The sequence below is a fragment of the Gouania willdenowi genome, chromosome 6 (assembly GCF_900634775.1).
Source record: "Gouania willdenowi chromosome 6, fGouWil2.1, whole genome shotgun sequence".
Lineage (NCBI taxonomy): Eukaryota > Metazoa > Chordata > Actinopteri > Blenniiformes > Gobiesocidae > Gouania > Gouania willdenowi.
The window spans coordinates 21,381,479-21,396,828 of record NC_041049.1 but is presented as its reverse complement, the minus strand read 5'-3'; the positions used below and the strand labels follow the sequence as shown (position 1 = coordinate 21,396,828).

At 38.7% G+C, this 15,350-nt stretch overlaps 1 protein-coding gene across 1 annotated transcript; it reads right to left on the bottom strand.

The window, feature by feature from the left end:
• Positions 1 to 794: 794 nt before the first annotated feature.
• On the bottom strand, positions 795 to 9,830 carry LOC114465559 (unique cartilage matrix-associated protein-like). Its single transcript, XM_028450650.1, has 6 exons — positions 9,717 to 9,830; positions 8,779 to 8,829; positions 6,228 to 6,278; positions 6,052 to 6,147; positions 5,315 to 5,512; positions 795 to 1,700 (listed from the first exon to the last, which is right to left on the bottom strand). Exons 1-6 carry the CDS (start codon positions 9,772 to 9,774, stop codon positions 1,666 to 1,668), a joined length of 489 nt encoding a protein of 162 aa, XP_028306451.1. The 5' UTR covers positions 9,775 to 9,830; the 3' UTR covers positions 795 to 1,665.
• Between the last annotated feature and the right edge of the window lie 5,520 nt (positions 9,831 to 15,350).

Genomic DNA, 15,350 nt, shown 5'->3' with positions numbered 1-15,350 from the left:
ACAATTTGTGGCAGATGTTTTTTTAGTACCAATACAAACAAAAGATTATAAATAGTGATGGACGATATTATCTGCACATTATTGCAGCAAACAATATTGGCTTGAAAATGAAGTATCGGACATCAGCCGTTCCACCATCATAATTAAGTGATAAAATAACTGGCTTTGCATCCTTGATCAACCCATAGACATCTTATACGTAGACGCCTCATCGCCTGTGGAGAGATGTGACTAAGTGAAGCCATCTTGTGTGTGGGGAGCAGACTGCTGCTGGAGTGTTTGTAAATCAACTGAGGTACGAGGCACTCAACAGTCACAAAGTGCAATTATTCACCTGATTTGACCAATTTTGAAAGTTTTACATTTTTTCCTCATATACTGTATAGCTCTGACACAGAATGTATGGATCATATAAAAATGCAGTTTTTACCACTCAAATACAAAATGTATGTATTTACGTAGGTAGCAAATGTTTTAAGTGAGATAAGCTGCAAGTGTCTTCATTGTTTGATTTAAAAACAGTTGTCCTAAATATGACATGTTGCAGTATTTTTCCTATTTTATACAAATTATTTCTGATGTTACGCCAATTTCAGTTTTGTTGTATGTGCGCTGCCAGCAGGCCAACATGATAAAGAGTTAGCAGAATATTTCTGTTTGTTAATCCCACTACAGAAACGAGACGATCTCTGCAATTAGGAGAGGGGAAAATATCGGTATTGGTTATCGGGCAAATAAGTTGTAAAAGATTGGCCAAACATCTAATATCGTGCATCCCAAAAAAATTACCAAAACACATTCAACAATTTTTTTTTATAATATTACAGATATATGAGTACAAGATGTTGAAATTGAATTCTAAAGACAAAACAAATAATTACTATACTAAGCAAGATTACTAGTTGTCTCCTGCTGTTTAATGCGTTTCACACATTGATCTCAGCAAACACACAATGCAAGTGTGAGAGAGAACAGTTGGAAGTCCTTCATTTATCTTTCTGACAAACAAACAGACTCACATTCTTTGAAAACTAGTAAAGCTAACACAGAGTTGTGCCATTTGCAGAAGCTCATGTGAAATATTCCTTTAAGAGATTCACACACATTACCGGTTTGACATTGTTTCACATATGCTTTTACCGTATTCTCTATTCAACATTTTTATTTCTTCATGTTTAGTGATATGCACACCTTGATTACAAACAGCTGGTAGACTTATTTTCAAATTCCAAAAATTTTGTCTGACGTGAGTGAAGACTGAAGACACGAGTGAGTCAAACTGAAGGACACACTTAAGTCGGTGATATAGTGAATATTTTATGAGGTAGAGATTAGTGTGTGCCTGATGCACTGGTTTCTCCAATGGGATTGACTGATTTGCTGGTTGTGCTACCAACAGATGCAACTGTAAATGTGGCCTGCGAGTGAGTTTTCTGTAATTATATAATAACCCAACATGCAGAAAACTTATCCTACAATACAAACTGACTTTTAACACTTTCTAATTTCACACACATGATGAACAGACATGGATTTTAACCACTATCCTGCTATCCTCTGTGTCTGTTACCTTGAGCAAAGGTGGAAGTAGTTAATAACAGGTGCTTTAAATGAACGGAACAGAAACCAGGGATGGACGCTGTTGGAGTGAAAGTCTCCCGCTGCTCATTGTTTTAATTCTTCCAGCCTTTGATTCCACCCTGCAAAGAAACACACAGAGAATCACATTAAAGCACCAAATACAGTGAACTAGGTAGTAATTGTACACAAACCAGGCTTAAGAATATGTTTTAAATGTGACTTTTGAAAGATTAAAAATCTGATTTCATCTCGTCCCAGAATACACTGTTATTTATTTATTCCTGACGACGAACCAAATAAAATTTGACTCCTTCGATAGGCTTGTCAAGTCCTACCCCCGTTCTTCACCATTAATGCAAAATGCAATAAATTAAATGGACAAAACTAATACATTCTCAAGTCGAGCTATTGAGAAAAACAAAATACAATCAACATCTGTGAGATTTACTTTCTTCTTCCTCATTTCTATACTTTTCAAAGCTATATATTTTGTAAATTCATTTAAACTGCGTTATATTCAAAGTTTTTTTTAATCGTTTCAACATCATTCCTCAAAACCACACCACAAATGGAAATACACATACTTATTTAATTGGTTCAAGCATAATGTTGTTTTAAGTTTAGTTTCCCGTTAAAGTTACTAGTGCAGTGCCCGTAGGAAGTAGGTATTGCTACAGTAAAGTGCGAGGTTAAGTAGCTTTTTCGTGGAAGGCCAAATGAGGTTGTGTTTGAAGGTGAGACATGCCTTTTGATATTTTAGCCATTGGGAAAACACAAAAACAGCCATGCAACAGCATGATATTTTAAAGTGTTTTGAAGGCTAAATCTGGTTAGATTTCTGTTTTGAGGATAATTAAAGGGTATGTATGGTTGAATATTGTAATTAGTATTCATTTGTTATCCATCTTGGTTATGCTGTTGCATTGGTGTTAAACCCAAACCCTTAGTATGTTTAAAAAAACCTTAAGTTTTGAATAATTAGTTTTAAGACAGAAATTGGTAAGGTAGATAGAGAATGATGGCTGTAGAAGGAGAAATTGTGCAGTAATGGCGAGGGTTCGTGTTAGTGAGGGTCATTTAAATCATAAACAGTAAATGATTAAATATATGTAATATTCATGCATGTAACAAAATGGGGGTAATACCATAATGATGCATGTCACATCATGCAAGAACATACAGGTTGGTGCACATGTCCTTACCCACCCACACACACACACACACACAGCTTTATGTTGAGTAGTAACTAATTCTAGACTAGTGACATGTCGTTCACATCAAAGAGAGCCGGCTCTTTGACGTGCGCAAGTGGCTATGGTGTGCTGTGATTGACTCTGGCACGCATGTGACTGTGGTTGCTCCGGTGGACAATCAACAACGGCATTTATGAAATAATTTATTAACGATATAACTGTAGTTCAAACAAGTTTGACGTTGCACACCCTTGAACCAAGCAGCAGCCATGTTGAAAGTCTCATGGCAGTGTGATCTGATTCGCAGGGATATTTGAGGAACAGACAGACAGACAGAGATTCCTTGCTTTATAGATAGATAACCCCTAACACCCGCCCCACCCGTCTGTGAACAGTTTTTGTATGTTTACAGGTAGTAGTTTATTTTTTGCTTTATACATTATCTGTGCAGTCTTAATTCTTAATTCTCTAGTCTCTAGATTGCCCGTAGGAGTGAGTGGTTTTCTGTGTGCGCTGCTCTGCTAAGGACTGACGCCCAATGACAGCTGGGATATAAATGAATGTCTACATCATTTTTTTTTTTTTTTTTTAAGTCTCTATTCGTACGGTTGCTATACGGACAGAGCCCCCCCCTCCCCGTGCTATTGGTAAGTTTACGTTTACCGAAGTACACGTACGCAGCGTCTTAGGGTTAGGTTATAACCCTATATCGCAACAATTTTTAGGGTTAGTGTTATGTTTACGGTTAGGTTTAGTCCAGTCACGTAACCTAAACTGGCCAATGACTGACCTATCACGTGACCTAAATTGGCCAATGAGGGGTGCTGCGTACGGATAGAATGTCGGTATATTGATACGGCACAGATAGCCACTGCATTTTATAAATGCTGAATTTGAGCAAAAATACTCCTAACTTTTGTACCCAATCCAGTGTAAACAAAGACAAATGTTGTCTTATATCCAGATGTAAAGCTAGTTGTCCTCTCTCTCACTTTGAAGAGTTTCTCAATGTTCTTGTAATGATCAAAATGTCACTTTAATCACTAGAGCTGTTCAGAATCTCAGTATATCAGATTATTCACTTCCCCACATTAGTCCAGTTATGACCTTTTAAAATCACACTTTAATTTAGCAGATGCTTTTATCCAAAGCCACGTACAACACGAGCACCGAATACCGAATAATACCGAAAATTGAATGCGGTCGATAAGTTTTTCCACTGTTTTTTTTAATAGTGCATAAATAGCCTAGAATACATTTTTAGATATGTTTTTTTTTTTTTAAAGAAAGTGAATCTTTATTGAATATTCTGACATTTTTTGGATGTTCCAGTAGCCTTTGCTTTTCAAAAAAAAGCACAACAAAGTTTTTCATTTATATTAGCCCTTTAAATAAAACAAAACATGCATCCAAAAAAAACTAAAGTGCATTAAAGGGAAGGTATGATGAAAGAATCACTTTATAATGGTTTTTCTACAGTGACATACATCCCTTTAGCCTCATTCAGAGGGACAGAGTTGAAAAAGTTCTGTTTCCTCCCTCCCTTGTTATTCAGTCAGCTTTAAACGGGACAGACAGATTTTGCCTATGTTGGCAGGTGACATCACCTAACACGCCTCCTAGATTGTTAGCTCCTCCCTCTCCAACTATCTAACAGCTAAAACAAACACGGCGGTTTAATATAGAATATATATTATACTTTATTGCCGTAAATGCAAACTGCACTACTGTACGCCCAAACTGCTCTACTTTTTCTGCTTCCGATTGTGTTGCGAGTCACTGCTTGGAGCCACGGACCCATTATTTATACACATCAGCTGTTAGCACTCTGTGCTAATGCTAGACCAGTCTATGTAGCGAGACCCGACATCGCTAACAACGGACTTGATTGTGGAATTGGACGGTTTCCAACTTTTACACGGTGACGGAGAGTGGAAAGGAGAGTCGAGCTGCGTTTGTGTGCGGAAAGGAGGAGCTGTTGCTGCTCTGCTCTGCTCCTGCAGCAACGCGCGCACACTTTTCCGATTCTAAATCAATGCACGTTGTTTGATTGCGTCATTGCATCACACGCTACTATTCGGCCTTGCTTTTAACTCACTAAACCTAAGGTTGCTCTTTTTGCAATATTCGGCTAAATATATTCAATGGCCGAATAGTATGTGCATCCCTACTAGGAATGAAGCATAAATGCTTTTTATTTTATCAATTAATCAACATATCTCTCTGCCGGTGTTTCACATCCACTTTAAGCAGTGCAGGGAAGGTAACCAGGAAATGAGGAACATCTGAGTGGAGACATGACTGAGGAGTTTACATACTTACACACATACGGACAAGACAGTGGGTGCGTTCCACTAGAGGGGACCACAACATAGGAGACGAGAACATATTTACAACAAAAATAAGGAAACAAAACATTATCTGAACAAACCTTAACTGACTGAAACCTACAACCGTGAATAAAATAAACCCGAAGTACAACAGAAAATAAGCTTAGAAAATACAAACCCAAAATGAATTGTGAAAAATGAGTGTCTTACTTTCTCGCACTGCTTCATGACGTGCCTCCACCTTTTCCCTGTGCTCTGCCCTTTTTTCTTCTCTATGCTCTCGCACCTCTTCAAGACGTGCCTCCACCTTTTCCCTGTGCTCTCTTAGTTTTTCTTCCTTATGCTGTCTGTTTTCTTCATTACGTTCTCTCTTTTCTTCCTTTTTAGTCAGCTGATCCTCTTCATAATCTGATGATGGGTAGGGGGGTAAGTGGAGGGGAGGACAATGAATGGTTTTAATTTGTATCAAAATGATCATATGGTGTGGGTTATTTAGAGCATAATGCTTCTCCCAAATCAAATATCATAAACTACTGAGTTACCAGATCACTTAGTTGAGACTATCGGGACATAGAGTTGCATTCAGATCAACCAACAGTATAGATTTAATAGAGTAGACTCAAAAATGTCTGGAACTCTGGATGTTTTGACAAGATTGAAGTATATATCTTTCATTCTGCATGATTACATTGTTAACAGATATTTGTAATGGCATACCCAATACAGACGAATAGGAAAAGTGATGTAGATTCCCCTATAGGCAGAATGGTGCAATGTTCATTTGGCTATGAGGGGAATTGGAATTGCAGATATCTCCAACAAATATCCCGAATATTAATCAAATGTTAAACTGATTCGACTGAAGGCCTCATAATGGGCTGAGCTTTACATTCCATTGTCCTTCTGCTTCAACTGTTTTTTAAGAACTGATAGAATAAACTGTGTACCTCGAGGCCCAAAACAGTAGACAATTGAGCAAGTGTTGCGGTTTTTGAAGAATTTTGAGGCGTCTATCTCCGTCACAAACACCTTTAAAGGAACACCTGAGGGTCAGAGGTCATGAGGTCAAGGATACACCAAAATTGCATCAATGGAAAGTTTTAAACATATAAAGTTGTATCACCTTTATGTTTATTGGTCTTAGTAACCGCTGTGCCTTCTGCCGTTTTGTTACCTGAAGATACAACAGAAGAGTTTTTATCACAGTAAAATACTTGAAACGTGATAAAATGGCACCTCATATGACATAGTTTAAAGTGAGTACGTCAGAAGTGCTTTTTATTTGAGTTTGGCCTTGCTATATAACACACTAATGCTAATGCTGTACTAATGAGCAGAGGTGTAAAGAGCACTGATATATATTTTACTGAAGTAGAAGTAGTTACTTGATTGAAATTGTACTCAAGTACAAGTAAAAAATAGCTCAATTAAATTAGCAATCAAAGTAAAAGTTACAAGTTACTTTCACCTTCCATGTTCATTTTTGTAATAAATCTTGCCACAGTAAACATGAGATGTTCCCTTGCATTCAAAATTTAAAAATTCTCAGGCTCTAAGTATGGCTACATTTAGTGCCACCATGTCAAATGTGCCATGTGGGTAAAACATCATAGGTGGAAACCCAAACCTGAACCATAGAAAGTGGCTGAGTGATGATCAGAAATGGCATAGGTGAATGTTAATGTTAGATTAATGCTAATGCTATTGCTAGGCTAGTGCTAGGTCAATGTTAATGCTAGGCTAATTCTATTACTATGTTAATGTTAATGCTAGGTTATGCTATTGCTAGGTTATTGCCATGGCTCGGTTAATGCTAATGCTAGGCTAATGCTAGTGTTTGTTTTTTGTTCCGTGCACCAGCTACCAAGTCAAATTCCATGTGCTGTCTTAAAACTGTACTTGGCATTTAAAACATTTCTGATTTTGATAATGCTATGTTAAAGCTAATACTTGGTCAATATTAATGTTAGGATAATGTTAATACTAGGCTAATGCTATTGCTATGCTAATATTAATGTTGATGCTAGGTTAATGCTATTGCTAAGTTAAAGTTAATGCTAGATAATGCTAATGCTAAGCTAATGCAGTGCGACATGGGCCAGCACCTGCATCCTCATTTGCATTTTCTTAAGGCATTGACCCGTGGCTTGCGCTGTCCGGTGGGGGGCAGGGCCTGGGCTGCTGTTCTTGCGCAGACTGGGGCTGTGCGGTCTGCTGGGCTGTGGCCGGTTTGTGGGCTGGGATGGTGGGGGGCGCCCCCCGCGGGGGCTTGGCCCGGGGTGCTCTTGGGGTCCGTCAGGCCTGGCCGGCTGGCCGGGCCAGTCCTGGCGAGTGGTGCGGGTCGTGCCCTAGAATGCCTGCGGGTGCGGTGCTGGGAGGCCCCTGCTTGGGCGGCGCCCTGTAAGGCCAGGCTCTGCAGTGTGGCTGGGCCTGTTTTGGGAACTATGGCTCATCGCGCGGGCGGCATCGAGAAAAGGCAATCTGGCGAGCTCTGGGGTCAGTGCGCCTGGGGGCCGGCGGGCGACTTGCAGCGTCCCCTTGGTGCCCTAGGCGGCTATGGGCGTGGTCGTCGTCCCTGGGGGTGGCTGCTCTCTGTGCTGTTTCAGTTCCGGGTCCTTCTGGCCTGGGGTCCAGTCCCTGCTGGCTCTGGCCGTCTGCCCGTTGGGCGCGGCTCTGGCCGTCTGCTGGGCGTGGGTCTTGGCTCCTCTGCTGGGGTCTCGGGCGGGGGGCTCTCTGGGTTGGGTGCGGGGGTCGGTGGCGGGATGCGCTGGGTGCTCGGCTTCTTGGGGCTTTCTCGGATGTGTGTGTGGGGGGCGGTGGCTGCTTCTCGGCCTGGTATCTCGGGGGCTGTTCGGCCGTGGGGGGGGTGACCTGGGGCTCCTTGGCCCCCCACTCTTTCTGCTGGCCTTGCTGCATATGGGGGCCCGGGGCGGCTCCTGGGTTTGCAGTGGCAGTTTTGGCACATACACTGGTCTACCATGCACTGGCACGCCTTGGGATGTGGGATAAAACTCATACTGGTCTTAACTTTAGACACGTTGATCCCAAATACCAGCTTTAGGTACTACCACTCACTCCTTCCCCCTGTCCACTGCCACCACCTTCATAGCTAAGCTTCACACTTGTCACCAGACTGGCTTGATTACACAACATAATAAGCACAATATGTTCTACTACAACTTCACATCTCACTCTCACTGTAAAATAATCTATTCTTCCCCACCCTTTCTATTTCCTGCCTTGAGTTTCTCCTCCCTGCTCCCTGCTAACGGAATCGTTAAGGCGTCATTCAATAACACCAATGGTTCTTGATTTAAATGGCATCTTAGTCCTTTCTAAAGAATTACATCCCTGAATAAATAGTATTTGCTGTCCTCCTGAGTCAGCTGTAAAAATGTTGGTTGTCACTTTGCATTTGTGAATAATCAGCTGTTTGTTCAATGTTATGTACATACGCACTATCTATTCCAAATGAAGTACAAGCCAAGTTTTGACGGTTAAACAGTCATTTTTATGGTAACAATGACTTCCAAATATAATGGTTGTATATTTTGAGGCGTCTGATGTCTGTCACAAACACCTTTATGGGAATAGCCGAGGGTCAGAGGTCATAAGGTGAAGGATACACCAAAACTGCATGAGAGGAAATTGTTAAACTTATAAAGTTGTATCACCTTCAGATTCAGTGGCATTGCTGATTGTTGCACCATCTGTCGCTCTGTAAACTGAGGATACAACAGAAGATACAGTTTTTACAATAGTAAAATACTTCATAAAATAAAATTGCATAATGACAGTTAAAAATGAGTTGACTTTTATTTGTAGCCTTATAGAGTGGATTCTTATGGCAAGAACGAGTGTCTTCTCAAACCAGTTCTTGTTTGAGTGTTTTAAACAGACTCCAGGCTCTGACAGTTTGACTTTGCTCTTTAAATTTGAACTAAAGGTTATGTAACATGCTAATGGCTATGCTAATGGCCTTGTTCTTTATACTTTTACACATTTTAAATGCTTGCTATTGTGAATAGGGCAGAAGTTATGACAGATATAGACATACTTCAAAATATTTTAAAACCTATGCAAAAAATAGTGGCGTCATCATCATTAGCGGTTAGCTCGCTAATAGCAACAGTTCATTGTATGTATTTTAAGATAGTTTCAAACCTAAAGAGATAGACTTAGTTTTTAACTAATAATAAGCTTGCATTGATAGTAAATTCACATTTAATTGGTTTGGGGGAAAAAAGCCCTATTCTTATCATATTGTACAGACTTCAAGCAGGTTCATAGCCTATTAAATAGAATATGAATCAATGGTGGATGGGATTTTCTGTAATTGTGATTAATCTCAGCCTGAATTGTTAAGGCTTCACTCAATAGCACCAATGGTTATAGGATTAAATTACATCGTATTCCTTTCTAGAGAATTAAAGTAAACATGGTTGTTTACATCCCTGAAGAAATAGTATTTACTGTCTTCTATCTATTCCATTGAAAGTATACAAGCCAAGTTTTTACATTTCACCAAGAGTCATCTCTATGTGAACAATGATAAAATGGTTGTATATTTCCCATAAAGATGCATCAAAACATCATGACATAGTATACGCACCTTTGGAGACAAGTGCGTTGATGACCAACAGCTGGACAAACGCTGTTTTCCAAGTCATCTTGAAGGTAAAGGATCTGCTGCGTTGGAGCGCAAATGATACTGAGCTCAGCAGAGGGAGGTGATGAAGACTAGATGGATGAGGAATGGGTGGAGCAGCAGGTGGGGAGGGTGGAGGTGGAGACGAGAGCAAAGAGATGATGGGCAGAGGTGAAGGAATGTTGTTTATTTGTCCTTAAGCTTGTATAAAAGATTGCACATGTTGAGTTGATACATTTGTATTATAGTCTAAGAAACTAAATATATATATATATTTAAATATGAGCCCATTTTTGCTTCTTTTTTTATACAATTTTTCTGCAACTACACCAAACTTGGCATGTTTTAACCTATTTTCATCACTTTTTCTTGCCATATTTTTGCTCCTTTTAATGCATTTTTGCTACATTACTCCCATTTCTGCCACGTCTCCATCAAAGTTCAATGCCTTTTCATCACATTTTTTTTTTTTCCACTTTCAAGACATTTTCGGCACTTCTAAACCCTTTCAACCACTTTTTCCACCTAGTGTCACTTTTAACCTCTTTTCACCAGATTTCATGCTAATTTTTGACAATTTAACCACATTCATGCCCAAAATTTGCCAGATTAAACTAATTGTTTAATTAATTAATTAAACAATTAGTTTAACTACTTGCTACTTTTAAAATCCCATTTCACCACCTTTTTTTGGTCACTTTTAAGTTTAACCCATGTTATTTCTGATTAAAACAAAGATTTACATCTTCAAAATGACTATGTACTCTGGCCCAAATAGTAATAAACTTCCTGGATGACAGTGAATATTATTCAGATACATAATGAAATAACAGTGGTTTAACTAACTTCAGATACAGTGGGCGTCCCCGGTCTCTGGCACCTTTACTTTGGGGATTGCGGGCTGAAAAGATGGAGAACCACTAGTCGCTCATCACAACTCTTGTTTTATTTACATGCTAACTTGATGCCAAGCTCCTCTGAAGTCTCTTTTACAGCTGGGATGACATAATACCTCATACATGTCCACATACTGTATTTGTTTGACCCTTATTAGTACGGGTTCTCTGTCATTTCCAGTGATTACGAGCATACTGGTAAATTACCATGGTACAACTTTCAAGTCATTCAGTTGGATGTGATGTAAATATTTTCCCAATGTAGAAGAAAAAAAAATCTACTGTATCAACAATGTTGGTCTTTCATTGGTGCGTAGAATTTTTATTGAAACTGTCAACAAAATATGGCAAACAAAGCTGAGCAGCATTCTAGGATTTTCTCACATTTTACAGCTGAATATTAATCATACTGTATTTTGGGTGATAGAAGTAGTGCTTACTAGTAAAACTAAGGGAATAGCTCATTTCATAATTGGTGAATGTATTAGCTTAAATATTTGGTCAGCAGCTGCAATGTCTGGGGTTCATAAATATTTCTACGTGCCCCCTGCAAGGTGTTCAAGTACCCCTAGGGCAGTGGTTCCCAGCCTTTTTTTTTTGGGGGTCATGACTCTATTTTCAAACTATACATTTTTGACGACCACAGAGATGATTTTTGTTTCCAACAATTCATTTTGATCATGTTTGTCATACTGAGTTATGAGTAGTCAGGATTAGGGCACAACGCCACACGTGACAATGTCAGCTCAGATATTTTGATACTGCATTTTATTTGAAATAGATTTATAGTTGAGAAAATAAAAGTATAGAATACAGTTGTTTTGAGATCATGTGTGGTGTTTTCATTTGAAAAGGAATAGTAATCTTAAAAAAATAAATTTTTACAGTGCTCAAAGATGCTTTACAGGGATAAACAATAAGTAAAAATACAGAGGCATAGACTTAAGTAAAAACACAATGTAATAAACAAAAGATAAAATGACTATACATTAAAAGCAGTCCGGATTAAGTGGGTTTTGAGGTGTTTTTTGAAGGTGAGAAGATCCGTGCAGTCTCTGAGATTTTGAGGGAGTGAGTCTCCCCAGTTGGGAATTTCTTTAATCAATTACTCGACCTTTCAGGTGACCCCATTTGAATTCTGGGCGATTCCACATGGCGTCACTTACCCCTGGTTGGGAAACATTATCTCAGAGTGCCTAAGTTCAACCTGCCCCAGGAGCTGCTGATCATGTTCTACACCTCCATCATTCAGTCTGTTCTGTGCACCTCCATCACTGTCTGGTTTGGATCTACAACCAAACTAGACAGACACAGACTACAACGGATAATCAGCTCTGCAGAAAAGATCATTGGTGTCAATCTGCCCTCCATCCAAGACTTATACCTGTCCAGGGTCAGGAAACGGGCAGGTAGCATCACTGCAGACCCCTCACACCCTGCACACAATCTGTTTAAACTCCTCCCCTCCGGCAGACGCTACAGATCACTGTACGCCAAAACTACCCGCTATAAAAACAGTTTCTTCCCCCAGGCTGTCACTCTGATCAACTCTAAACAGTCATAGAGTGTCAGACCTGTTTCTGTTACTGTGAAATAACCTGGAACTAAACATTACAACCCTGGAACAACCTGTCACTGCGAAATGTTCATGGACATAATTTTTTTTATTTATTTAAATGTTCACTACTCATCAATGCACTACTGCACTATTATCTTATTATTATTATTATTATTGTATTTTTATTTTATTTCATTATTATTATTATTATTATTATTATTATTATTATTATTATTACTATTATTATTATCTTGTTATTTTTATTTAGTTTGCTCATTCTCTGGTCTTTGGAGACAGCAGACGTGTTTTCGTTTGCTCCGATAACACGACCTTGGCTACAGCTGGCTACAGCTGGCTACAGCTGAACAGCCTGAACAGCCTGAAAAACTGGGCCCAAGACTGAAGGAAAATGGTGAAAAAACCGCAGGGAGGCCCTTCAGAACCCAATTCGGGTTTGGAAGAGGTCAAGGAGATGATACGCGAGGGTCTACAAAACCTATCTGCCGAGATAAAGTCGTTGGAAAAGACGCTGGAAAACTCACTGGAAAACCTACAAAGCGAAACAAAGGTACTGAAAGAAAAGAATGAAAGAAATGCTGAAGAGATAAAATTGTTGAACGCGAGGGTTGAACAGCTGGAACAAAAGGAAAGAGAGAAAGATGTCATCATCACAGGCCTAAAGATAAAACCCAGGAGTGACGAAGAAACAAAATCGATTGAACAACAGGTCATTGACGACCTGAAGTCGAAGGACATTGTCCTGAACCCTGACAACATCAACTCCTGCCATCTCCTGCCAAAGAGAAATGATACCAGAGCTGTAAAAATAACCTTCACGAATATAAAATTCAAAGGAGAAATAATCAAGCAAGGAAACAAACTCAAGGGAACGAAGGTGTACATCAATGAAAACCTGACGAAACAAAATGCAAGCATTGCATGGAAAGCACGCCAAATAAAAAAAGAAGGAAAGATTTTGAAGACGTGGTCAAAAAACTGCAGGATTTACATCCTGGAAGAAGAGGACGGAAAACCAGTTCTCATCAAAACGATGGACAACCTGGGAAAATACGAAGGATCCACCTAAACAACAACATTACTGATGGTAATCATGGATATGGACCCAGATCTATATAAACACTGGAAACAAAACTCAGACTGTGATTATTTTACGGAGACCGAATTAAATGTGGAAACCAAGAGTAAAAAAGGTCTGTCATTTATTCATTTTAATTGCTAGGTGGTGGGGTGATTAAGGATTACATTAAATTTAAATTCAAAGTGTTTATTGTCATATGTGCAGTTAGAAACACAATTTTTTTTATATACAATGAAATTACTACCTATCTTATGAACTAAGATATAATAATGTGTTTATACAAGTTAAATCTAACAGTGGAAAATAAAACACTGCCAATAAAACTAACAACAGCAGTTAGAAACACGCTTATGAACTAAGATATATTACATTAAAATACTACTTTGCTTGTGAACTGGGATGTGGTGATGTGTTTATACAAGTTGGATCTGATCCCATCATCAGACAGTGGAAAATACAACACTGCCAATAGAACTAACAACAGCTGGATTACCCTTGATGTAGAGACAAAACAAGGTGACATTGTGGATGAAAAGGGAAGAACCTTCCAAACACCTTCGAAAGAGGAACTATTCTTGAACAGGAGGAATGCTAACAACGTCTGGCAGGGAACAAGGCCAACACAAACAAAGATAGAGAGGACAACACTGACTACAGATGGACGTTCAGAAGAAATCAAGAATGTTTTGACCAGAGAGACATGTAAACCCATGTAAATCTGCGATGGTAAAACAGGGGACGGGACCCGGATAAGCAAACTGCTTCTCTCGTCTCCTTTTTCGGCATGTACAAAAAAAGGAAAAAAAAAAAAAAAAAAAAAAAAAGTGAATGTAACTATGTCGGAAATAAACTGAATAAATAAAATAAAAAATAAAAAAAAAACATATTAGTCTAACTACTCTTATATTTATGTTTATACTTCTTTTTTTATTTATTTTTCTTTATTTTCTTTATTTTTCTTTATTCTAGTTGATTGTTATTATTTAATGTTACACTACCTGAGAGAGCACAGGTCACCAAAAGAAATTCCTCGTGTGCATTCATACACCCTTGGCCAATACAGTTGATTCTGATTCTGATTCTTCTAAACAAGATTCTAGTGAAGAAAAAGTCAGAGCAAACTCATTTTTTTTCACTTCACAAAACAATTCTTAAAAATGAAAAAAATCAAACTGCAGGTGATCAGCATTTTCCAAACCACTGATTTATTTATTTTTTTGGTCATGAATGTGGGATGTTTTAGTTCTTTTTCATGTTTTGTTTACTTAGTTTGATGTCACAACCTGTTTAGCTTCGTTTTAAAGATGGGACATCATGAAAATGAGCTCACATAGATTCTAAAATACTGCTCTCCAAATTTTCTCTTCTATGTCAGTAGGATATGAACATTGTTGATCATATGAATGAATAAAGTTCTATTGTTTCATTGTGTTTGGAACAGAAATGCAGCATCAAACTTAAATATTTGTTGCAGAAATTAGAAATTTAGACATGACATAATACCTGTAAACGTAACAAAAAATACTTCTATTTCACTTGATTTTGCAGATTAATAGCTCAAACTAAGCAGTTTTTGACAGAATACAATCAAATTAAAAAACAAGATACTTTGTCTATTGAGATTGTTGGATCGGAATGGAGCAGCTTGGCTTGTAAAGTCATTTTTTCATGCTTTTCCTGTGAACGATAAACAACAAAAAGCACATGTTTTCCATAGGCTGCAGAGCGTGTGAATATTGATGAGTTGGAGAACTTGTTTCTTTGCATGTGTGAGCGCAGGATGTTTATAACCACCATTTGTTGCTGCAGGCCTATTGTTTTCAAGAGTTGCTAAAGGTATTCTGATCTCTGTTGATTTAGGGATAGATTGTCGTTACAAGTGATAATACCTGGGAAGGAACAGAGACGCATGAGAGTGCAGTCACTGACAACAGCTTCTTTAGACAAGGGGGTCTCAATCTTGGGGTGGGGACGCCATTTGAGGTTGCGAGACACAGGGAGGGGGTCGCCAGATGCCTTAAGACAGGGGTTCTCAACTGGTCTCA

Excerpts from the sequence above, each read along its gene's own strand:
- LOC114465559 (XM_028450650.1), bottom strand. The coding sequence starts at position 9,774 with ATGACTTGGAAAACAGCGTTTGTCCAGCTGTTGGTCATCAACGCACTT. Across the intron at positions 8,830-9,716 it reads CAACGCACTTGTCTCCAAAG|TTTACAGAGCGACAGATGGT; the intron begins GTGCGTATACTA and ends TTGTATCCTCAG. Across the intron at positions 1,701-5,314 it reads TCATGAAGCAGTGCGAGAAA|GGTGGAATCAAAGGCTGGAA; the intron begins GTAAGACACTCA and ends GTTTCTTTGCAG.